Genomic DNA, 25,000 nt, shown 5'->3' on the forward strand with positions numbered 1-25,000 from the left:
TGCAGCACCAATCTGCTCTTTCCGGAACTTCTCCAAGGGAGTGATCAAAACGTCATCTGCATTCTGGATCTAGAATCAAACAAACATGTGTACAGTATTATCATATGTACAGTATTCTCATATGTACAGTATTATGGGATGTGGTTCAGGAGGTAGAGTCTCCGTCTAATGATCACAAGGTTGGCAGATCGGCGGTTCGAGCCCCGGCTGGCCACATGTCGAGGTGTCCTTGGGCAAGACACTGAACCCCAAAATTGCTCCCAGTGAGCGGGCCAGCGCCTTGCATGGCAGCTTGCCGCCATTGGTGTGTGAATGTGTGTGTGAATGTGTGAATGAGAGGCCGTTGTAAAGCACTTTGGAATAAGGTGCTATATAAGTCAGACCATTTACCATTTAAGGAGAACCAAGCAACTGGATTTGACAATGCAACCTATTGATTACAGAATGGGGGAGTTGATCCCCCCTGAAATAAAAACAGTCAAAATCATCCCCCTTCTAAAAATGCCATCCCCCTTTCCATCCCTTATGTCATTTTATCAATGAACGTGGTATTACTGCTATTTCAACAGTTAGTTTTGCGCATGAGTATGAGTAAAATACTGTGGGCGAGGGAGGGGGCGCACACACATGCAATGACACACTGAAGTCAATGACGCTGTGGGGATGCAAGAATTGTCCCCATATGATAAAATCCACCATCCCCCCTGATTTTCTTTTCAAACTTGAGTACTGGTTTTGAGTGTCGGTGGGCAGAAACCCAGCCTACAGAGAACTAACGGGGTAGTGTATGAATGTCCTGACAGAGCCGCTGCATAAACCTCCAAGCCTCACTTGTCATTGATTACAGACGTTAATGTCATTGTAGAAAGTCGGTGTACGGATTGACAATAAAGTATGGACTCACTGGAACACTTATTATTATGTGGAACTAGCGAGCAGCTTCTGATATGCTACAGAAGACACTACTATATGCTGAAAGCATTTAATCTGTTTAATGTGCAGTGAAACTGACCACAACCTCGCTGTAGCAATGTAGCATGTCGCAAAAAAACATTGCATGATGAAATGTGTTGTTATTAGGGCCATTTCTCAGGTGTAGAGAGGCCAATGCCACTTTTAATCGACCCTATAGCTTATGTGGGGAATCTATATGACAAAATAACCTCAAAGTTTTCAAGGCAACCCGACCCCCCCCTATCTGGCAACCTGCCCCCCCCTATCTGACAAATTCAATTGCCAAAGAGCCTATTGTGGCGCTTAACACTAGAACATCCGAGCCTTTTTCACCTACTATAAGAGCCGCCTCCGGGGTCAAATGATCCCCATAGTCTTTACAATGGGAAGCTGCTACTGACACACAACGACCACTAGTTGGCCGCTTGTAAATTAGCCTGCCTCCTAGACAGAAAAACGGCAAAATAGCTTCATACTAGCTTATCCTGATGTGGTTTTGAAAATGTAAGGATACTGGGTGGTAGAACGCACATATCTAGGAAAAGTCATGAAAGGGGGTCCTGAAATTTGATCGAGTGCAAAGATAGAACAGTTTTCTTTACTCACAGGGGTCAAATGACCCCACCCATGGCTGTTCTAGTGTTAATGACCCCACCCATGGCTGTTCTAGTGTTAATGACAGCAATCTATATGTGTATGAAGTAGCTTCATAGTCTACCGTCTTCAACACATTTAAACTCAGAAACACAGTTTGTCTCCATATCGGCGGTTTCTCTCAGATCAGCTTATAGCTGCGACCGCGTGACGACAACTCTAAAAGGTGCACGTTTCCCAGTGCCGTTCCACCCAGAAACACAGGATTAGAGAGAGAGAGAGAGAGATATATCGGGTCAATTACAGTGTCTGTTCCATCCTGGTGGGTCAGCGTTTCAGCCCAACGCACCGTTAAGGTCCTGCTGAGGTTCCTGTGTGCGGCGTCTCCTCCAGTGTGATCAGAGCGGGCTGGGGAGGCAGGGAGGAGTGACACGGCACTCGGCCTGATTTACAGAGTTATTCTGCACCTTAAGTGTGTGTGATAAACTAGGAGCTGAGCGCTATGATACGCCCGTAATAACAGGTCTAATTTTAGGGTCGCCTGGACAGATTAAGAACCTCCTTGCTTCCACCGTCGGTCAGTCGGTGTGTGTGTGTGTCTGTCTGTCTGTCTGTCTGTCTGTCTGTCGTAGCACAGAGAGGTGACTGTCTGTCTGTCTGTCTGTCGTAGCATAGAGAGGTGACTGTCTGTCTGTCTGACTGTCTGTCTGTCTGTCTGTTGTAGCACAGATAGGTGACTGTCTGTCTGTCTGACTGTCTGTCTGTCTGTCTGTCGTAGCACAGAGAGGTGACTGTCTGTCTGTCGTAGCACAGAGAGGTGACTGTCTGTCTGTCTGTCTGTCTGTCTGTCGTAGCACAGAGAGGTGACTGTCTGTCTGCCTGACTGTCTGTCTGTCTGTCTGTCTGTCTGTCGTAGCACAGAGAGGTGACTGTCTGTCTGTCTGTCTGTCTCTCTCTCTCTCTCTCTCTCTCTCTCTCTCTCTCTCTCTCTCTCTCTCACACACACACACAAAAACAATCACAATCTTTTTATTCTCCTAACATAACTATTCAACCCCCCTCACCAAGCTGTTATTAAATATACATTTAAACACTTTTTTTTCAAGAGAAAAAACCCCACTGCATTTTGGGCCAAATCTTTTCTGAAATAATCTTTCATTTCAAATGAGGGATCCTTTCATTTAGAGTTGACAGAAACATTTGGGGCTTCAAGTCCAAACAAACTCCAAAGGCGAAACCTAATCAACAGAATTATTACACACCACACTCCCCAGGCCCTCGTTACTAACCAAATAACCTGCAGAGAGCAGATAAGCCTGGACTAACAACCACTCCACGTTGGGCTTGGTGGGAGCAGCCATAGATGGTAAATAGTAAACAGACTGACTTATATAGCTATGCCTTTATCCAAAGCGCCTCTCATTCACCCATTCACACACACATTCACACACCAATAGCGAGGTAGGCAAGCTACCATGCAAGGCGCCGGCCCGCTCATTGGGAGCAATTGGGGGTTCAGTGTCTTGCCCAAGGACACTTCGACATGTGGTCAGCCGGGGCTCGAACCGCCGATCTGCCAACCTTGCAATCATTAGACGGCGGCTCTACCTCCTGAACTCTATGGGAGTGACCTCACATAATTTACATTTGGCCAGACACTTTTATTCAAAGCCACTTACAGAAGTAGTACATCTAAAGTAAGTGCAGTGTCTAAGTGTCTAACCAGTGGGAATAGTCATGTAGAAACAGACCACCAATGCCATGGCCAGATAATCCCATTTCATTAGTTTCAGCTGTGTCCTTTACTGTCAAGAATTATCAAATAAAGATGAATGATGAATGCATTAAGTTAGCCTACTAATGCTGCAGTAGCCGGTAGACAAGAAGACTAGTCAACCCTGTATAACTGCAAGAGATGTGCAGTACTGTAGATAACAATGGAGAGAGAGCATCTGGAGAGAAATGAAAAATGTTATATCTTTGCACTCGATCAAATTTCAGGACCCTCCTTTCATAACTTTTCCTGAGATATGTGCGTTCTACCACCCTAAATCACATCAGGATAAGCTAGTATGAAGCTATTTTGCAGTTTTTCCTGTTTCTGTTTTGACAACTGAGGCGGCTCTTATCTTGGTAAAAAAGGCCCGGCTGTTGCTAGTGCTAATTAATCTTTCCACCTCTTCAACGGGGTGTGAGGAGATGTGTGTCTTCTCCACAGGCCGGCCGCCCGCTGCGCAGGCTTCTGTTCTCATGTCATCACCGATTGATTGTGCAAATAAGTTCTTGTGTTTCTGCCTGTGTTGCCATTACTGTTGAAAGCCGTTCATAACTGGAACACCATCGACTGTCCTCTCCAGTATGGAACGCACGTTATCAACGGTTCATCACAGGCCTTCACGCAGAGACGCACATACAGTAGTCTTCATAATGGACTGACTTATATAGGCTGACTTATATAGACTGACTTATATAGGACTGACTTATATAGGACTGACTTATATAGACAGACTTATATAGGACTGACTTATATAGACAGACTTATATAGACAGACTTATATAGACTGACTTATATAGACTGACTTATATAGACTGACTTATATAGACAGACTTATATAGACGGACTTATATAGACTGACTTATATAGACTGACTTATATAGACTGACTTATATAGACTGACTTATATAGACTGACTTATATAGACTGACTTATATAGACTGACTTATACAGACTGATTTATATATGTTACGGTACATGTGGGAATACGGTACATGTGGGAAAATTAGGGTTAGGGTTAGGTGCTACGTCGATTAGGTACATGCTGGCATGTCTAACCCTAACCCTAATCCTAACCCTAACCCTAACCCTACCCCTAACCCTAACCCTAACCGTAGCACCCTAGCACCTAACCCTAGTTTTCCCACATGTACCGTATTCCCACATGTACTGTAACATATAGACTGACTCATATAGACTGACTTATATAGACGGACTTGTATAGACAGATTTATATAGACATACTTATATAGACTGACTGACTTATATAGACTGACTTATATAGACTGACTCATACAGACAGACTTATATAGACGGACTGACTTATATAGACAGACTTATATAGACAGACTTATATAGACTGACTTATAGACTGACTGACTTATATAGACTGACTTATATAGACCGTCTATATAAGTCCGTCTGTATGAGTCAGTCTATATAAGTCAGTCTATATAAGTCAGTCAGTCTATATAAGTTTGTCTATATAAGTCTGTCTATATAAGTCCGTCTATATAAGTCTGTCTGTATGAGTCAGACTTATATAGACAGACTTATATAGACAGACTTATATAGACAGACTTATATAGACAGACTTATATAGACAGACTTATATAGACTGACTTATATAGACTGACTTATATAGACTGACTTATATAGCGCTTTACAACAGCCTCTCATTGCCCTTGAGTAAAGCACTTAGCCCTCAGTTACTCCAGGGAGACTGTCCCTGTAATTCGTAATTGTAAATAGCATTGCTAAATGTCTGCTAAATGGCAAATTATTATAATTTGCAGAGCATAGAGAGCCCTCATTCACATAGGGGTGTACTCCAATGTCCTTGCTCCATGCCTTTAATGCACTTCTGGCTCTGTACTTTCCAAGTGGGGGGGGGGGGGGGTTCGGTTTGTAGTTGCTGTTCTGTTTGAGACCTTTCCAGAGAGAGAGAGAGAGGCCGATTTGTTTTCTGAGAACTGCTGTTGAACTTTCTCAGAGTACACAGCGTCACACAGACATTCAAACAGCTCTCCCCTAAGAGAGGCTGATATTCTTCACAATCGCTCAGGAGAAGCCCAGGAGGAGGGGAGTTAAAGTGTCTCGGTCAATTTCACAAAGTAACACAAGCTACAAGGGACAGCAGTACACCTTTCAGGTTTAGGGTTAGGGACCTGGGGATGTCAACAATCTGCTCAGCCTTGTAGCAGCCACAGAGGCCTGGTCACAGGGCCTGGTCAAGATCGTAAATTCAATTCAATTCAACTTTATTGGCCATGTGCAGTGCACTAGGAACATGACTTGGTATTCTCCATGCTGAACAAGCTACAGTACATACAACAACAAGACGACAACACAACAATACTCAAGACAATATACACAGTACCAATATAAGTGAATAAATATACTGTACAACTTGCAAAAACTTGTAAAAGTGCAGAAACATGTTAAGGTCAATGCAAGGTGCAATGATCAGGAGTTACTGAGGAGGGCTGTGGCTTTGGGGAAGAAACTGTTCAAGTGGCGTGATGTTTTTGACCTGACGGCTCTGTACCACTGTCCAGAGCCCTGTACCACTGTGAATGAGATTAGGGATGTTGGGATGTGTTTGGGACCAGCGTGGAGCTGAACACAAGCTGGAGAGAATAGTCAGGAGGTCCAGCTACACTCAGTGTGGAAGAGGAAGGTGTTGAATGGTGCAACACTGTGGTGCCTGCGTTAAAACCCACCAGGAACATCAGCATTTGAATTGATCTTAACACTAGAACAGCCGTGCTTTTTCACCTACTAAAAGAGCCGCCTCTGATTTAAGATATTTAATCTTACTTAGATAAAACATTTTGCAGTGTACGCTTGGTGCCGTAACGCACGAAGCGTCGACCATGTAACCGCAGGGTTCCTGGTTCGATTCCGGCCGTGGACATATCCTGCATGTTATCCCTTCTCTCTCTCTCTCTCTCTCTCTCTCACCCATCCTTCCTGTCAAATCTCTACTGTCTCTGTCGCAATAAAAATAAAAAGATGAGTGGGACTGCTCTACTCAGAAAAAAAAGAGGTAGTGAGTTTCAGTTGTGGCCCAATATGTTCCTCAGCTAAAGGAAGGCTACTGTGACAGCTGGGAAGATGTGAGCTCACCACAGCCACGGTAGAGGTCTGTCTTCAGATGGAACGCTACTAGTACCCGTCATATTAGAGTCACAGATAGATTGAACAAACCAGGAAGTACTGAACTGAACCCCCTGACGAATGAACTCAGACAGCCCTACTGTGTTTCTGAGAATGTATTTGCCCCATAAGGGATTTGAGAAAGGCAAACGTCATTCATCCACTGAACTAACAGAGATTTAGAATGAAGCAATATCCTTCAGATATATCAATTAAATTAAGTGAACTTTCAGTTTGAAACGGCAGGCAGGCAGAACATGACATTCCTCCTTAGCGCAGACAGGAAGTTCGTCATGGTAGCAACCAGCTACTGTCAGAATGCCACCCTCTCCCCACCCCTGCTCCCCCCCCACCCCTGCTCCCCCCCCCCTGCACTCCAAACTCTTGGAAGAGCCGATTGTCTCCAGACTAATTATTTGCACCATGAGAGAAGACGTTTCCCATCTGAGGAATTTATGACCTTACAGCCCACTTGGCTAAAGTGACACACACACACACACACACACACACACACACACACAGACACAGACACAGACACAGACACAGACACAGACACAGACACAGACACAGACACAGACACACACACACACACACACACACACACACACACACACACAGCACAGCACACAGCACACACACTCATCCAGCAGAGATCCAGTTATAGTACAGTGAATGGAGACAGTCACGATACAGGAACGTTCTGCCAGGTTTTGATTTGAAGGGCGTTTTAATCTTCCCGTGGCCATAGATAATCCTGACAAGGAACAAGTCAATCTGCCCATGACGTCTGAAGAGAAAGATGAGGAGATGAGGATGGGATGAGGCTTTAAATGTGTTATTCTTTAGATGAAGTGTTGATCGTCATTACAGGGTTCCTACAAGTTTCAACAACTCAAATGTAAGACTTTTTTTACTTACTGACCCAGTGTGCCTTTAGATGGAATGGTACTAGTACCTGTCATATATTAGAGTCACAGATAGATTGAACAAACCAGGAAGTACTGAGCCCCCTGACAAATGAACTCAGACAGCCCTACCGTGTTTCTGAGAATGGATTTGCCCCATAAGGGATTTGAGAAAGGCAAACGTCATTCATCCACTGAACTAACCGATTTAGAATGAAGCAATATCCTTCAGATATATCAATTAAATTAAGTGAACTTTCAGTTTGAAATGGCAGGCAGGCAGAACATGACATCCCTCCTTAGCGCAGACAGGAAGTTCGTCATGGTAGCAACCAGCTCTCAGTGTGTAGCTGAGGTAGTTACTGACCCAGTGGGTCTCTCAGTGTATCAGTGGGTCTCTCAGTGTGTCAGTGTGTCAGTGGGTCTCTCAGTCTCTCAGTGTGTCAGTGGGTCTCTCAGTGTGTCAGTGGGTCTCTCAGTGTGTCAGTGGGTCTCTCAGTCTCTCAGTGTGTCAGTGGGTCTCTCAGTGTGTCAGTGGGTCTCTCAGTGTGTCAGTGGGTCTCTCAGTGTGTCAGTGGGTCTCAGTGTGTCCGTGGGTCTCTCAGTGTGTCAGTGGGTCTCTCAGTCTCTCAGTGTGTCAGTGGGTCTCTCAGTGTGTCAGTGGGTCTCTCAGTGTGTCAGTGGGTCTCTCAGTGTGTCAGTGGGTCTCAGTGTGTCCGTGGGTCTCTCAGTGTGTCAGTGGGTCTCTCAGTGTGTGAGTGGGTCTCAGTGTGTCAGTGGGTCTCTCAGTGTGTCAGTGGGTCTCTCAGTGTGTGAGTGGGTCTCTCAGTGTGTCAGTGGGTCTCTCAATGTGTCAGTGGGTGTCTGTGTGTCACTGAGGTAGTTTGGTACTGAAACTGACCCAGTGGATCTGTCAGTAACTCTGTAACTGAGTCTCAGGTAGATATAGGTGGGTATTCATCTGTGGCACCAGGACTAGAAGCTCGAAGCTTTTGTACAGTTCTTAGTTTGGAACGCAAACCACAAACGGTTTGATAGCAGCCAGTTCCAAAAAGCTCTTCAGATCTGTCATTAAACAAGCTACCGCTGACACCGCTAACACCGCGAACAAAAGCCTCCTTTCATTAGGAATGGCTTGTCAGGGTCAAGGGTCACATTCCTCAACTCAAAGGCCAGCACACACTGACGTTACTGTACTGTCAGACATCTGAGAAACAATGGCGGCAACACAACAAGCTCTTACTGCTACAGTGCAGGACAAGTACCGTAAGCTAGGGATGTTACCGCTCGACGCAGTAGTCACGGCACGGTGTCTATCTTCCGACGCAATGTGCGTCGATACAAACGTATCGAGGCTTGCGTCAAATTGCAAAAACCACGTGACTACTCGAAGAAAGATTCGTACGTCACACGCGCACATCTGACGCGTGTGTCAATCGTTCCGCAAACGGGGCAGTGTTCCAAGTTTGGTACTGCATAAAATGACGTTGAACTCTCTCATATTCACTCATATTCACTCATATTCGAGGGTTGTAGTCAGAGTGGAGACATACGGACGCTAGACAGAATACATTTATTGACAGAGACAGAGATAGAGATAGAAATAGACATGAGATTGGTAGATATTGATAGATAGATATAGAACATACAGAGATAGGCATAGATTCATAATTGCAACACATAGGCTAGCCAGATAGATACACATAAAAAAACGTTGCCTGTTCATGTACACAAGCAATAAATATTTGATTGATTACATAAGCACAAGTCTGTCCAGTTTCCACAATGTAGCCTTGTTTTGCACTCTTTCCCTGTTCCACGAGCACGTCCCAACACTGTGGCCCCTGTTATGCCATGTTGACCATCTATATCTGCCCCAATTATCAAACAGCCATGTCCCACACATGCCTAAATGTCGTTCAGATTTTTATCTTTACATATCAGAAATGGACACATTTGCATTTATTTATTTATTCTTTCATATATGTATTTATTAGTCTACTAGACACATCAACATTTAAGATCGCATATATGGCCACACACATTGACACAGTTTATCACAGCACCTTTATTGAACAAGGCTTATTGTATTTTGCCTCAAATTCCTGACTTGTGAATCAGTCGATACAGCCGCAATACCATGACCTGACCAGCAGATGTCATTGTGGAGCTGCTGTATCGACTGCATCGATAGATCGACACTTTTTCCGACACAATTGTGTCGAACGTGTCAATTGCGTCGAAAGCTTCGTTTCCCCCATCACTACCGTAAGCATTAACACTTAATCAGCCATGGGTGGGGTCATTTTGACCCCTGTGAGAAAAGAAAAATGTTATATCTTTGCACTCAAACAAATTTCAGGACCCTCCTTTCATGACTTTTCCTAGATATGTGCGTTCTACCACCCAGTATCCTTACATTTTCAGAAATCAGGATAAGCTAGTATGAAGCTATTTTTCAGTTTTTCTGTGTAGGAAGCAGACTAATTTACAAGCCGGCCAACTAGTGGTCGTTGTGTGTAAATAGCAGCTTGAGCATTGTAAAGAGGGGGCTCTTTTAGGAGGTAAAAAGGCACAGCTGTTCTAGTGTTAACGCAACCAGAGGGCAAAACCCTCCACTTACACAAAACGAGTAGCATACAAAATCAGTGAAAAAAGTCTGAATATTATCTATTAAGTACAAAATATAACATAGCATTTGATTGGCATGTGTGGCAGTTACAGATACGAGTACGTCGGAGGCTCAAATCCTCTCTGGATGTTATCAACTACCAAACACCAGGAAAAGGAATTTCATTTATTTTTTCCACCACAGCCAGAAGAGAAAGCACTCCCCATGGGATACGATCATCGCTGCAGAAAGCCACAACATCAGGGCAGTGTCCTTCCACTCGTAAAAGCCCTCCCAAACCCGGCCGCGCTGAACTATCTCAAACCATGCAGAACTGTGGCCTCTCTCTCTCTCTCTCTCTCTCTCTCTCTCTCTCTCTCTCTCTCTCTCTCTCTCTCTACTCTCTCTCTCTCTCTACTCTCTCTCTCTCTACTCTGTTTCTCTCTCTCTACCTCTCTCTCTACCTCTCCCAAACCATGCAGAACTGTGGTGTGTGTGTGTCTCTCTCTCTCTCTCTATCTTTTTTCATTTCCAAGGGGGAATTATACCAGGTTACCATTTACACAAAGTCTTCCTCTAAAATAACACACTTGGGTAAAGCTGGCAAGCCAATCACAGAGGAGTGTACAGGCACAGATTCTAGATAATTTTTCTCTCTCTTTCAGACCCTGGGGTAGGTCACATGGTTGACGAGGCAGGCGTCAGACCCTGGGGTAGGGTCTACAGCGTCGGCCGTGTAACCGCAGGGTTCCTGGTTCGATTCCGGCCGCGGACATATCCTGCATGTCATCCCTTTTTCTCTCTCTCTCTCTCTCTCTCTCTCACCCACCCTCTCTCTCTCTCTGTGTCTCTCTCTCTCCCTCTCTCCCCCTCTCCCTCCCTCCCTCCCTCTCCCTCCCTCCCTTTCCCCCTCTCCATCTCTTTTCATTTCCGAGGGGGCTTGTGGCAGGGGAATTATACCAGGTTACCGTTTACACAAAGTCTTCCTCTAAAATAACACACTTGGGTAAAGCTGGCAAGCCAATCACAGAGGAGTGTACAGGCACAGATTCTAGAACCTTGGACTCCTGCCAACCCCAACAGACAATAAAACCTCTTCATGCCTGACTGGGTCTATCTGCAGACGCCACCAAGCTACCAGCAGTAGAAAGACTTTATTCTGAACGACGGTGGCGGTGGCGGTGGCACCTTAACTACGGTTACATGTTAATGAATAGTCTCTCTCTCTCTCTCACTCTCTCTGTGCCTCTCTCTCTCTCCGTGTCTGTCTCTCTCTCTCTCTCTCTCCTCTCCCTCCCCCCTCTCTCTCTCTCTCCCCCCCCCCCTCTCTCTCTCTCTCTCCCCCTCTCCCTCCCTCTCTCTCTCCTTCTTTCCCTCACCCTCTCTGCCTCCCTCCCTCTCTCCATCTCTTTTCATTTCCAAGCTACCACCAGTAGAAAGACTTTATTCTGATCTGGTTTATTCTTTATTCTGATTCTTAACTACGGTTCCATGTTAATTAACAATCCAGGAACAGGAAGGAAGCTGTGAACTTCCTCCTCCTCCTCGCTGGCGTGGAGAGTGTTAATAGACGGCGCTGGAGATCTCAAAGCATCTCATCAGTCGGTTCTCTTTTCTATTTCTGGTCGTAGATTCAGTCCAGATGTGGAGGAGACGGGTGTGAGGGGGGGGGGGGGGGGGAGTGAGGGGAGGATGGGGGCGGGGAGGTTTTGGTTTCAGGAACTATAGTTGTGGAGGCTTTAAATAACTAAATAGGCCTTTTTGTTTTTGCTTTTTTGTTTTTTTGCATTAGCGCACCTGCCTTGGAGAGAGGTTGTGAAGAAGAATGTATCAGGTTTGCCACAGGAAACTTGTAATGTGGATTCATCGTGCTAGGATATGTGTGTGCCCTCTCTATCATCTCAGACATTTCCACATCAGACAGGCCAACACCCTGCCAACATTTAAACAGGCCCTCAAAACCCACCTCTTCAAGCTCGCCTTCACCAGTTAACCCTCTCCCCCTCCCCTTCCCATGTGTCCCCAGCACTACCTTAGTTAGGCCCCTATACTTTCTTCTATTTACCTTTTTGTTTCTTTTTATTATTACTACTCAACCTTTTCAGTTTGTAAAGCTTCTTTGAGTGTCTAGAAAAGCACTATACAAGTCTAATGTATTTTTATTATTATTATTATTATTATTATTATTTCAATAGACCCCAGGATTGGATTGTTTCCAATGATCTAAACAGACAGAAACATGTATATCCTTTCAAAATAATGTTTCGTCCATAGTACTATCAATCACTCAGTCTTTCACGACCGCAGCTCATGGTTGTGAAATCAGTGGTGCAACCATTGCTAACGGAAGCCTTCAACTGCCTGCCAGAATTGTCATGGGTTAGGGTTAGCGACCAAATGTGTTTGTAACATTTATTACAACATTTTAACAGGCCCTAGCAATAGAGTACAAAAAACCAGCATCCTCACACTCAAATCTGTGTAAAAGAATGTTTATTATCTTTCGGTTATAGACCTTCTTCAGGCATTATGACCGAAAGCTCACGCAATAAACAAACGTTTTTTTGCACAGATTTGAGTGTGCAGATGCTGTTTTTTTGTACTCTATTGATAGTCTTCAGTTGCAGCACCTCAGCTAAGTCTGATCATGGATGAGCGGTGGTATTTTAACTATTTGTGACGTTAGAATTATAAGGTAAAAAGAAATTATATCAATTTTTGTCAAAATTGAGTTTTTTACATAATCTGATCCATTAGGTGTTTATTAATGCCTGTGTGGTGTTATTTTTAAAATGTTGCCATTTTTGAGTTAGTAATGAATAAAATACAAAGGTTCCATCTCACAAAACATAATGGAATATAAAAACTTTGACGCTCAATATCTCTGAACTACCCTAAACGGAGATAGAACCGTATCATTCTAAACGAAGATAGAACCTTATCATTCTAAGCTCACATAATTTTGTAACAGGCCCCAGCAATCAATCACACGACTCTCATATCCCAAGCACATTTCAGCACTTCTCACTATGGGCCCTATTATGCACTTCATAAGTCTTAAGCAATAAGACGAGGCGGTAGATCTAAACTTAAGACGTGGAGGCGTGGTCAAGGCCACTTTGCTATTATGCGTGCGGTAGTGGGCGCCTAAAACCCGGCGCTAAGCAAAGAAATTAGTCATGGGTGTGTTTTGGGCGTCTTCTCAATCAACCCAATCAGCGTGCCAGGTGCCATTCCCTTTAAGAACCGGCTGCGTTGAGTCTTTAGCGCTATGCTATTATGGAAGTCCTAAGAAGGAGGTCAGCGCGCTTCTCTGCAGAAGAAAGTAACAAGCTCGTGCATGAGGTCAAGGCTCATCCGTTCGCAATCTTTGGAACGGCGCGAAATCCTCCCCGAGCCGAGGTGGTGAAACAGGCGTGGGAAGAAGTAGCAGCGGCCGTGTTTGCTTACTCGTTTTCTGTGCAAGGGAACCTTATACTCAAATTCGTTAAAGGAAAGAACAGGTCAGCTGGTTTAAGTTCAACTGCAGACAGGGAGACGGAAGGGAGACAGTCACCTGGCAACATGGAACAACCTTGTGTGATATAGTATTCAGAATAAACACAGCAATCATTATTTTCTGAATAAACACGGCAATACCTCCGCTTGTGAGTTGAGAAGTATTACAGAGGGGTCGCTGGAAGACTGCAGGAATGACAGATGTTGATGTCATTATATTACGCACGGCATGCTCGTACTGTATGTGCACAGTATGCGGAGGCAACATACTGTACAGCGCTGGCCTCTCCCTTCTGAAATAAAGCATTTATACTGTGACTGTAATTGACGTCTTGCCGTGGAGCCACGTGCGTGTTCATGTGTGCCCACATGCATGCGCAAACCGCGGAGGCGCGCTCGTGTTTCAAAACGTGCATGAAGTCTAAACTTAAGAACTTTTCAAACCACTTCTTAGCGCTAGGAGCAAAGTCAGATCGCATAATAGCAGGGGCGCCTAGTGCACTTCATTAACATATGAACACTCCCACAATGAGTAATATATGCACGGGAGTATTACGTCTTATGTGTGGGCGCCTATCGACACCTGCATAATAGCAGTAGCGCGTATGAAGCGCATAATAAGGGTGGCGGTAGGTCTTAACCTGGCGGTGCGTCTTAATTAAGACTTAAGACGGCAAGTTAAGAAGTGCATAATAGGGCCCCATGTGTCTGTTGCTGCAGCATTGAACCATGCGCTGCTGCCCCGCTGCGGTGTTGCTGTGCTCGTATTAAACACTCGCCTATTGTAAGAGAGCTGTCAATGTGTCATATTGATCAGAGGCTTTGTGTTTACCTTCAGAGTCTGCTATTGATGTCTCTCAACATGACGACCAAAGAGCTGTATCAATGAAAATCAGGTGTCGAGAAATATTAGGCTGAATAACGGCCAAAATAAACATTTTGGAACATATAAACAAAGCCACTAGTGAGTTCACCGATTGCAAACAGGCTGGTAGGAACAAGGGAGACTTGTGGATGAAAAACAACTGGTCTCTCAGATCAGGAACACTCTCTAATAATAATAATAATTCATTGAATTTATATAGCGCTTTTCCGAGGCTCAAAGACACTGACAAATATGGGGAAAACACAGAAACAACAAGCAACAGATAACATGAGCACATAGAACACAGAGTTAACGAATGGGGAACACAGTAACGCAGCAATGTCCAGGGGGGGGGGCAGGGTTAGGGGAGATGGTCAGGGGTAGGGGATGTTGTATGCATGGGAGAACAGGTAGGTTTTGAGGTGGGATTTAAAAGTGGAGAGTGAGGGTGAGTCTCTGAGTGGTTGAGGGAGAGAGTTCCAGAGGCGGGGTGCAGCTCGTATAAAGGCACGGTCTCCGAAGCCTTCGAGTTTTGAGGAGGGCACGGGTAGGGCGGTGGGGAAGAAAGAGGTCAGTCAGGTAAGGGGGGGCCAGGCTATGGAGGGCAATGTTGTATGTGAGGAGGAGTGAATGTGTCAGGGACCATCCGCAGAGCACAGCCCCAGCCGAACTACAGAGGCTTCACTGTGAGGTGCACACCACTAGTTAACCACTAGTTAACCACTAGTTATGGTAAATGGTAAATGGACTGCACTTATATAGCGCCTTTTTTGCTGCTCCAAAGCGCTTTACAACGGCCTCTCATTCACCCATTCACACACACATTCACACACCAATGGCGAGGTAGGCAAGCTGCCATGCAAGGCGCCGGCCGGCCTGCTCACTGGGAGCAATTTTGGGGTTCAGTGTCTTGCCCAAGGACACTTCGACATGTGGCCAGCCGGGGCTCGAACCGCCGATCTGCCAACCTTGTGATCATTAGGCGGCGGCTCTACCTCCTGCGCCACAGCCTCTACCTCCTGAGACACAGCCGCCCCGGTTATCCTCTAAAAGGATGGTCAGGAAAGTCATCAAATGTTGAACATCCAATGTTATGTTCCAAATAAGTAAAGGATTCCAGATGTAACATCTGGGACTATTGCTTGAGACTTGCAACCAGCCTGAAAGAAAGCTACCATGTTTAAAAAGGCGGTTGTGCCCATGAATCTACTACAAATAATAATAATAATAATAATAATAATAATAATAATAATAATAATAATAATAATAAATTAGACTTATATATAGACACTCAAAAACACTTTACAAACTGAAAAGATTGAGTAGTAATAATAAAAAGAAACAAAATAGATAAAAGAAAGTATAGGGGCCTAATTAAGGTAGTGCTGGGGACACATGGGAAGGGGAGGGGGAGAGGGTTAACTGGTGAAGGCAAGCTTGAAGAGGTGGGTTTTGAGGGCCTGTTTAAATGTTGGGAGGGTGTTGTCTGATGTGGTTGGGGAGGGCGTTCCAGAGGGACGGGGCTGCGGCTGGAAAGGCCCTATCACCCCAGGTCCGGAGCTTGGTCCTGGTGGTCTTGAGGGTGGTTTGGTCGTCAGACCTGAGGCAACGGGAGGGGGTGTGGAGGGGGACGAGGTCGGCAAGGTAGGAGGGGGCCAGATTGTTGATGGCTTTGTAAGTGGTGAGTAGGATTGGATCCTGTATTTAACCGGGAATGATCATTACCATACACGTTCACTGTGAACCAGGCTCTAAGACATGCTTCCCAAGTAAGTTCCCAAAGCGTTGGCTTTAATAGCTAATGGATGATTATCCCCCCCCCCAAAAAAACTGATCACACAAAAATTTCAGCTAATTAATGAGGATGAATTTCCATGAATGAGGATGGAATTTGAGCAGTCTCATATTCCCCTAAAGTTTCACAAGCAGAACACTTCAAAGCTTTCACTATGTTTTTAGGCTATTTTTAGCTAGCTTCATATATGCCTACTATATAGATATCTGATTTGTGTCTTAAATAAACCCAAGCTACTGAAACCCAAGCTACTGAAACCCAAGCTATTGAAACCCAAGCTACTGAAACCCAAGCTACTGAAACCCAAGCTATTGAAACCCAAGCTACTGAAACACAAGCTACTGAAACCCAAGCTACTGAAACCCAAGCTATTGCCGAAAAGAGTTTCTATAAACAGTTAAGTTCCTCACAGGATTTTCCCTTTCCCAACAATTCTTCCATCCCTGTGGTTTCTTATTAACTCTCTCTGAGACAGGGTTAACCCTAATCAACCCTAATCAACCCTAACCCTAATCAACGATAACAGATTAGGTCAGGGGGGAATTCCATCAACGTCGCTAAAGTAAAATCCAGGTTTATTTTTGAGAAGGCTCAGGAGACTTGTCTAAATAAGCCTAGATTTCCCTTTAGCGACAGGATTGTAAAACAACTGGGCTAACTCTTCATGTTTCTTCTTGTTTAACACTACAACAGCCGTGTCTATTTTACCTACTAGTAGAGCCGCCTAAATCTGCTATTTGCACAGCGATCACTAGAGAGCGCTTCTTTTTTTTAGCCTGCCTCCTACACAGAAAAACTGCAAAACAGCTTTGTACTATCTTATCCTGAAGTGATGTTGAAAATGTAAGGATACTGGGTGGTAGACCGCACATATCTAGGAAAAGTCATGAAAGGAGGGTCCTGAAATTTGATCGAGTGCAAAGATATAATTTTTCTTTACTCACAGGGGTCACCGTGACCCCTCACGGCTCTTCTGGTGTTAACAGTGTAAGGATTCAGAAGTGTTGGACCCAGGAGCTGGGCAGCACAGGACAAATGAGGCAAAATAAAGTTTTCTCTTGTTGTTTATTGTCTTACATAACTTGTATGAAATAGATCACAAGTAAAACTTCTGAATTCTAAGACTATTTATGAAACAGAATGACAGTTTACAGAGATACAGAAAAAGTTGGGATGAGCTGAGAGGCTGTGAGAGGAGCTGGAGGAGGCAAGCAGGGACTGGTGTTTCCCTTGTTCTCACATTAAATAACCCGACCATATGCAAATACAAGGTATCTATACAGGCATATCACATTACTTAAGGCAAGGCAACGCAAGGGGTCAGTCCCTCATACAGTCGCTCAGGTTTTTTTTTTTTTTGAGTGGGGCAGTCCCACTCATATTTCTTCTTTTTTTGGACAGATACAGTGAAGACAGACAGGAAAGTAAGGAGAAGAAGGGAGAGAGGGCATGTCAGCAGGGCATGGGCCGGACTTGATGTGTGCACTGTAGACCACGGTGCTAGACCACTGGTCCACCCCAGGCCACTCAGTCACTCAGGTTTACGGGTCAGTGGTAGTCACAGGAAGTCATTCTGAGATATAACCATATAAGGACAGTATCCTGAGCATACGTCATGTCACATATGGCCTTGTAGACAAAAGGACTGCTACGTCAGTAAAAAACTTTTTGCCAGGAGAATTTCTTACAGAACTATGCAGAGTCAAAAGGCAAATAATACAGGCCCATACTATACAATTCATGCATGTGTGTGTGTTAAAATATACCACACTCTCTACTGAGAACGAACGGCAGGTTAAAACAAACAGAGAACCTGACTAACATACAGGGGAGAAACCCAGTCTGCAACACGGGTGGCACAGCAGTGTCTTTGTCCTTGGCTGTGTTTGTGTCTAAAACATCTAGATTCTAGAACATTAATTTACTCATGTGACTGCGTGTGTGGGAACCAAACTTTTGACCACCATCTTACTATTTGCATGTGACAGTGATTCTTTACGTTGGTTAAGTTTTAAGTTTAGCCCTGAGTCCACCACCTCCTGTGTGTTCCTGACACACAGTAAGTAAGTAAGTAAGTAAGTAAGTAAGTAAGTAAGTAAGTAAAGCTTTATTTATATAGCGCCTTTCGTACATGAAATGCAACTCAAAGCACACATTGTGGTAGAATATAAATGAGAGGGAAAGGTTTTTTATCACCACCATACATCCATTAGTTATCAGTTGGAGAATAATGACATCTGTCAGACAGCTTGTAGAATTAAAGAGGCTATAATTCTCTCTAACGCATGTTGAAATGTACTGGACCCCTAGTATATGTGCAATAGACGGACACTCTTTAAAAAGAGCAGCAGAAGGTGCTAGTAATATTCTTAAAAAGGGGTTTAGTTTTGCTTTCCAGCTAAATAAAAATGTCCCTGACTCTGCCAGACAGCCAAGGACCGACCTCCGTTACGGCAGAGCGACTGTGCCAGAGCCGCATGCCAGGCTTCTGCTTGAGCAGGGAGCCAGAGTCACACTGGGGGGGCACGGAGGGGGGGGGGCACGGAGCCAGTCACACTGGGGTGGGGGGGGGGGGGCACAGAGCCAGTCACACTGGGGTGGGGGGGGGGGCACAGAGCCAGTCACACTGGGGGTCACGGAGCCAGTCACACTGCAGCTAAGAGGCCTGCAAGCCCCTGGCATTGTTCTCTGAACCTCATCCCACAGCTCTACAGATTAGCTGGTATAAATTATATGAGAGCTCTACAGATTAGCTGGTATAATTTATATGACAGCTCTACAGATTAGCTGGTATAATTTATATGAGAGCTCTACAGATTAGCTGGTATAATGTATATGAGAGCTCTACAGATTAGCTGGTATAAATTATATGAGAGCTCTACAGATTAGCTGGTATAAATTATATGAGAGCTCTACAGATTAGCTGGTATAAATTATATGAGAGCTCTACAGATTAGCTTGTATAAATTATATGAGAGCTCTACAGATTAGCTGGTATACATTATATAAGAGCTCTACAGATTAGCTGGTATAGGTTATATGAGAGCTCTACAGATTAGCTGGTATAAATTATATGAGAGCTCTACAGATTAGCTGGTATAAATTATATGAGAGCTCTACAGATTAGCTGGTATAAATTATATGAGAGCTCTACAGATTAGCTGGTATAAATTATATGAGAGCTCCACAGATTAGCTGGTATAATGTATATGAGAGCTCTACAGATTAGCTGGTATAATTTATATGAGAACTCTACAGATTAGCTGGTATACATTATATGAGAGCTCTACAGATCATTATTATAAAAAAATATATATATAGACACCGGGGAACAGAGAGACAGACAGTACAAGGGGGGCAGTAGAAGTCCTAGGGGACACAGTAAAGGGGAAAAGCGGGTGTCTCAGGAGACGCAGTGCTGGGGGGCAGTAGATGTCTCAGGAGGAGCAGTTAAGGTGTAACCTGAAGAGATGGAGGTCTTCAGTCTCCGACGGAAGATGGGTAGTGACTCTGCAGTTCTGACAGCCGTGGGAAGCTCATTCCACCAGCAGGGAGCCAGTATAGTGAAGAGACGTGACCGGAGAGAGCTCTAGTCTAAAGTATACACCCTCGTTTAGACTCAACGAGGTGATGTTGCTGTTTAAGCATCGTCAACATGAAGCATGTCACGCTTCTCGTTAAAGAGATGAGAAATAAGCGTCAAGTGTTTCACTTTTTCCACAGAAATATAATGATTTGTGTACTTTAATGCAGCACTGATATTCAAAATATGTAAACAATGTTGACGCCGAGCTTCTACTGTAATAACAAAATACATCTTATCTCATGAAAGCGAAGATTCTACAAAAGAAACGTCTGTCTTACCAGGCGCCTCCTCTCCTCCTCCACCGTGCTCAACAGCTGGGAGAACTCTTTGAACGACTGGGCTGAAAAACACAAACACACAAACACATAAACACAAACACATAAACATGACGTCCTGGTTAACTCTAGAACAGCCGTGCCTTTTTTTTCACAGCCGCGTCTAATGATCACAAGGTTGGCAGATCGGCGGTTCGAGCCCCGGCTGGCAACATGTCGAAGTGTCCTTGGGCAAGACACTGAACCCCAAATTGCTCCCAGTGAGAGGGCCGGCCGGCGCCTTGCATGGCAGCTTGCCGCCATTGGTGTGTGAATGTGTGTGTGAATGGGTGAATGAGAGGCCGTTGTAAAGCGCTTTGGAGCAGCAAAAAAGGCGCTATATAAGTGCAGTCCATTTACCATTTACCAAGTCTTGCAGGTGTCTGAGAAATCCCTATGTTGTACTGCCTGTACTTCCCTCTGTACTTCCCTCTGTACTTCCCTCTGTACTTCCCTCTGTACTTCCCTCTGTACTTCCCTCTGGCAGCAGCAGATGCGTGCAGCAGCAGATGCGTGCAGCAGCACACGGCCTCGCCTGGCGGTGGTCTACGCCTTAACCACTTCACGGCTTCGTTAACTACCGGGGCCAGATAGGACCAGGGGGGACCAGGGGGGGCCTCTGTCTGGTGAACCCCTGTGTCCCCCCCGTGTCTGCCTCTGTCTGGTGAACCCCTGTGTGTCCCCCTGTCTGCCTCTGTCTGGTGAACCCCTGTGTCCCCCCCTGTCTGCCTCTGTCTGGTGAACCCCTGTGTCCCCCCCGTGTCTTCCTCTGTCTGGTGAACCCCTGTGTCCCCCCCGTGTCTGCCTCTGTCTGGTGAACCCCTGTGTCCCCCCCGTGTCTGCCTCTGTCTGGTGAACCCCTGTGTCCCCCCCTGTCTTCCTCTGTCTGGTGAACCCCTGTGTCCCCCCCGTGTCTGCCTCTGTCTGGTGAACCCCTGTGTCCCCCCCTGTCTTCCTCTGTCTGGTGAACCCCTGTGTCCCCCCCGTGTCTGCCTCTGTCTGGTGAACCCCTGTGTCCCCCCCGTGTCTGCCTCTGTCTGGTGAACCCCTGTGTCCCCCCCTGTCTGCCTCTGTCTGGTGAACCCCTGTGTCCCCCCCGTGTCTGCCTCTGTCTGGTGAACCCCTGTGTCCCCCCCGTGTCTGCCTCTGTCTGGTGAACCCCTGTGTCCCCCCCGTGTCTGCCTCTGTCTGGTGAACCCCTGTGTGTCCCCCGTGTCTGCCTCTGTCTGGTGAACCCCTGTGTCACCCCTGTGTCTTCCTCTGTCTGGTGAACCCCTGTGTCACCCCTGTGTCTTCCTCTGTCTGGTGAACCCCTGTGGCACCCCTGTGTCTGCCTCTGTCTGGTGAACCCCTGTGGCACCCCTGTGTCTTCCTCTGTCTGGTGAACCCCTGTGTCCCCCCCGTGTCTGCCTCTGTCTGGTGAACCCCTGTGTCACCCCCGTGTTTAGCCGTTTAGCAGCAGTCCGACTTGTTCTGCTTGCCAACGGCGGCCACATCGTCATCATCAGCCATGCATCACCCCAGACGCTCTCAGGCCCGTTCACACACCGACACTTTCAGGTAGCGAGGGAGCGGCGACTCTGTGCCAGCGAATCTGCAGACGGCCAGGCCTTCTGTTAACACTAGAACAGCCGCGATGGGTCATTTTGACCCCAGTGAGTAAAATATTTGCACTCGATCAAATTTCAGGACCCTCCTTTCATGACTTTTCTTAGATATGTGCGTTCTACCACCCCAGTATCCTTACATTTTCAAAAACACATCAGGATAAGCTAGTATGAAGCTATTTTGCTGTTTTTCTGTGTAGGACGCAGGCTAATTTACAAGGCGGCCAACTAGTGGTCGTTGTGTGTAAATAGCAGCTTAGCATTGTAAAGAGGAGGCGGCTCTTTTAGTTGGTTAAAAAGGCACGGCTGTTCTAGTGTTAACGCCATAACCTCCTTCATCAACAGCACAGCCCTCACGGGGGGGTAGAGGCCGCAGCTGGAGCCCTCGATGGGACAAGATTAGATTAGACGCTCAAGACAGGAAATGGAAGTCAGAATGGGGTTGCGGCATGCATATCATTCACCGCTTAACAGGGAAAAGGCTCTGATTTGCTGAGTCATTGGGCAGACGAGCTCCCCCCTGCTCCTAGGACTGACGTTGAAGAACTGACGCTTATTAAGAGAGAAAGTCCTGTGGTGCAAGCTCAACTCAGATTCAGAATTAATTAAAAAATCAAATAACTATATCATCTATAATTCAGAAATATGTAATTTAGCTGACGCTTTTATCCAAAGCAAACGGCAGCGCAGTGGGTGCTTACAGTAACAGTACGCTCCCAGCTCTACCAACTGAGCCAGAGGACCACACTAATAATAATAATAATAATAATAATAACCTTTTATTTGTATAGCGCTTTTCCTGCAAATGTTGCAGCTCAAAGTGCTCCAATCATTATATAATCATCATTTAATTATGTAGTCATTTAAAGGCAATATTAAAAAGATGGGTTTTTAGTCTTGACTTGAACATATGTGCTGAGGTTGCATCTCTAATGTAAACTGGCAGTGCGTTACACAATCTGGGTGCATAAAAATGAGAATGCAGCCTCACCAAATCTCTTCTTTTGTACATGTGGTAATACAACTCATCCAGATGTTTAACATGTCTTAAATATAACTCTATTAGCTTTATTGTACTTGCGCACGGTTAACAGTAAAGTAAGTAAGTAAGTCAAACTTTATTTATATAGCGCCTTTTGTACATGAATGCAACTCAAAGCGCTTAACAGGGCTATAGTTTCCTTCATGAATCCTTCTCTGATTTCCTTAACTTACTTTTCCCACTCCAAAGCACTTGTGAAACAAGTGAAAAGTGAAGAGGAGGCCATGACCTTAAGAGGGAGGAAAAGGCCCTGTAAAACTTCTAGAACAATTAATGTTTCTGTTCGGCCACATCAATCTTGCTCTCCTATAGATTCCTAGATAACTGGTGTGGATTCTGAATGTCACTGCAGGAAGTCATAGAACCAAATCAATAGGAGGTCATGTGACCTCGTCTGGCTCCCCAGACAGCCTGATAGTGTTGTGTGGGGGGAAGTCGGGAGCATCAAAGTAGATTGTACCAGGAGGCAGGCTGGGGGTCACGGCGGGGTCGAGCCCAGTCAGTCAGAAAGCACACTGCCACTGATGACCAGATTGATTTCAGCAGGGCCGGTACATTTTTCTCCTCAAATTCAGAGTAATTCTGGCCCTTTTTATGTTGCTGTTAGATAGTGAGGAGATCACAGAGGCAATATCACACCTTTTTTGGGGGGAAACTTTTCACTTCAAGTATGAAGACAGACTCCATTCTGACTCCAATTTAATGTGGAAGCAATTTACCATGAGAGGAAGGGGGTTGTGGACTGATTTACCACTGGTACTGGTACAGGGTTGTGAAAACCTTGTACAGTGTGAGTCCACAACCCCCGCCCTCGAATGGTAAATAGCTTTTCTACAACAGCCACCACATAATATAAAAAATAAATACACAGTTGTAACATTAATTCATGTATTTAGAATCATTAATCATTTCAGAATACATATATCCTTCTTAGGTTGCATCCCTAATGTAAACTGGCAGTGCATTCCACAATGTGGGTGCATACAATGAGAATGCAGCCTCACCAAATCTCTTCTTTTGTACAGCGTCAGAAGACCTGAGAGCTCTATTGGCTAGGCTAAGCTGATATGCTAGCAAAAGGTCTTTCAGATATTCTGGTGCTGTGCCAGTGAAAGCTTTATAAACAAGCAGAAGGATCTTGAAATCTATTCTGAACTTAACAGGAAGCCAATGTCGAGTCTCCATAAACAAATGACATGCGTGACATAGGGACCAATCCCTATGATCCAAAAAATTGTCATAAACAAATAGTCCACATCAACTGTTTATTAATTCTTGTCTATACCATAGTCATGACAGAGATGACACGTTACTTTTAACAAAAGATAACCTAAGAAAAAAAATGCAGCAACAAGCCAGACGCGGAATGAAAATAGATAAATAGATAAATCTCTTTACAATGCTCAAGCTGCTATTTACACACAACGACCATTAGTTGGCCCCGCTTGTAAATTAGCCTGCTTCCTACACAGAAAAACGGCAAAATAGCTTTATACTAGCTTATCTTGATGTGATGTTGAAAATGTAAGGATACTGGGTGGTAGAACGCACATATCTAGGAAAAGTCATGAAAGGAGGGTCCTGAAATTTGATTGAGTGGAAAGATATAACATGTTTCTTTACTCACAGGGGTCAAATGACCCCACTCATGGCTGTTCTAGTGTTAAAGGGATGGAAATAAGACACCAGTGATCATCATCATCAGCAAATCAATACCATTAGTTATGCATGTAATGCAGATGATTGCAAGATCTATACTCATTAAGCAGAATCCGTTCCAGGAATTAGGACTCTTAGCTTTCTCTAAAAACATTTTCTGACAAGCCCGGTGAATCCTATCCCCTCTAAAACAGCCCTTGTTACGGCAGTCCTTCGTTTTGCGAGGTACTTTATTTAGTTAATGTATTATCTCTACTTGGTCCGGCGCAGAGAGACAATAGGGTTTCTGATGTCGCGGTCGAGCTTGAGGCCGATATCGCTCCCGATGAGCCTCTCCCTGGGGAACTCTTACGGAAATGCCAAAGAAAGGTCATAATTAAGATGACAATCCTGGCCATCTGGGAGGGCAGTGTAACAGGGGGGAGAGAGAGAGAGAGAGAGAGAGAGAGAGAGAGAGAGAGAGAGAGAGAGAGAGAGAGAGAGAGAGAGAGAGAGAGAGAGAGAGAGAGAGAGAGACAGAGAGAGAGAGACAGAGACACAGAGAGAGAGACAGAGAGACACAGACAGAGAGAGAGACAGAGAGAGAGAGAGAGACAGAGAGAGAGAGATACAAAGAGAGAGACACAAAGAGAGAGAC

At 45.1% G+C, this 25,000-nt stretch overlaps 1 protein-coding gene across 1 annotated transcript in view; it reads right to left on the reverse strand.

Moving 5' to 3' along the window:
- arhgap42b (Rho GTPase activating protein 42b) overlaps positions 1 to 25,000 on the reverse strand; it is a gene marked incomplete at its 5' end in the record, with an annotated part of 124,442 nt that overhangs the window by 61,371 nt on the left and 38,071 nt on the right. Inside the window, 2 exons of the mRNA XM_080534799.1 lie at positions 1 to 69; positions 20,020 to 20,081. The exon at positions 1 to 69 is cut by the window's left edge and continues 3 nt beyond it. Coding sequence (XP_080390925.1) covers positions 1 to 69; positions 20,020 to 20,081 — 131 coding nt within the window. The remainder of the gene's footprint in view (positions 70 to 20,019; positions 20,082 to 25,000) is intronic.

This window comes from Nansenia antarctica (assembly GCF_963989245.1).
Source record: "Nansenia antarctica genome assembly, chromosome: 1".
Lineage (NCBI taxonomy): Eukaryota > Metazoa > Chordata > Actinopteri > Argentiniformes > Microstomatidae > Nansenia > Nansenia antarctica.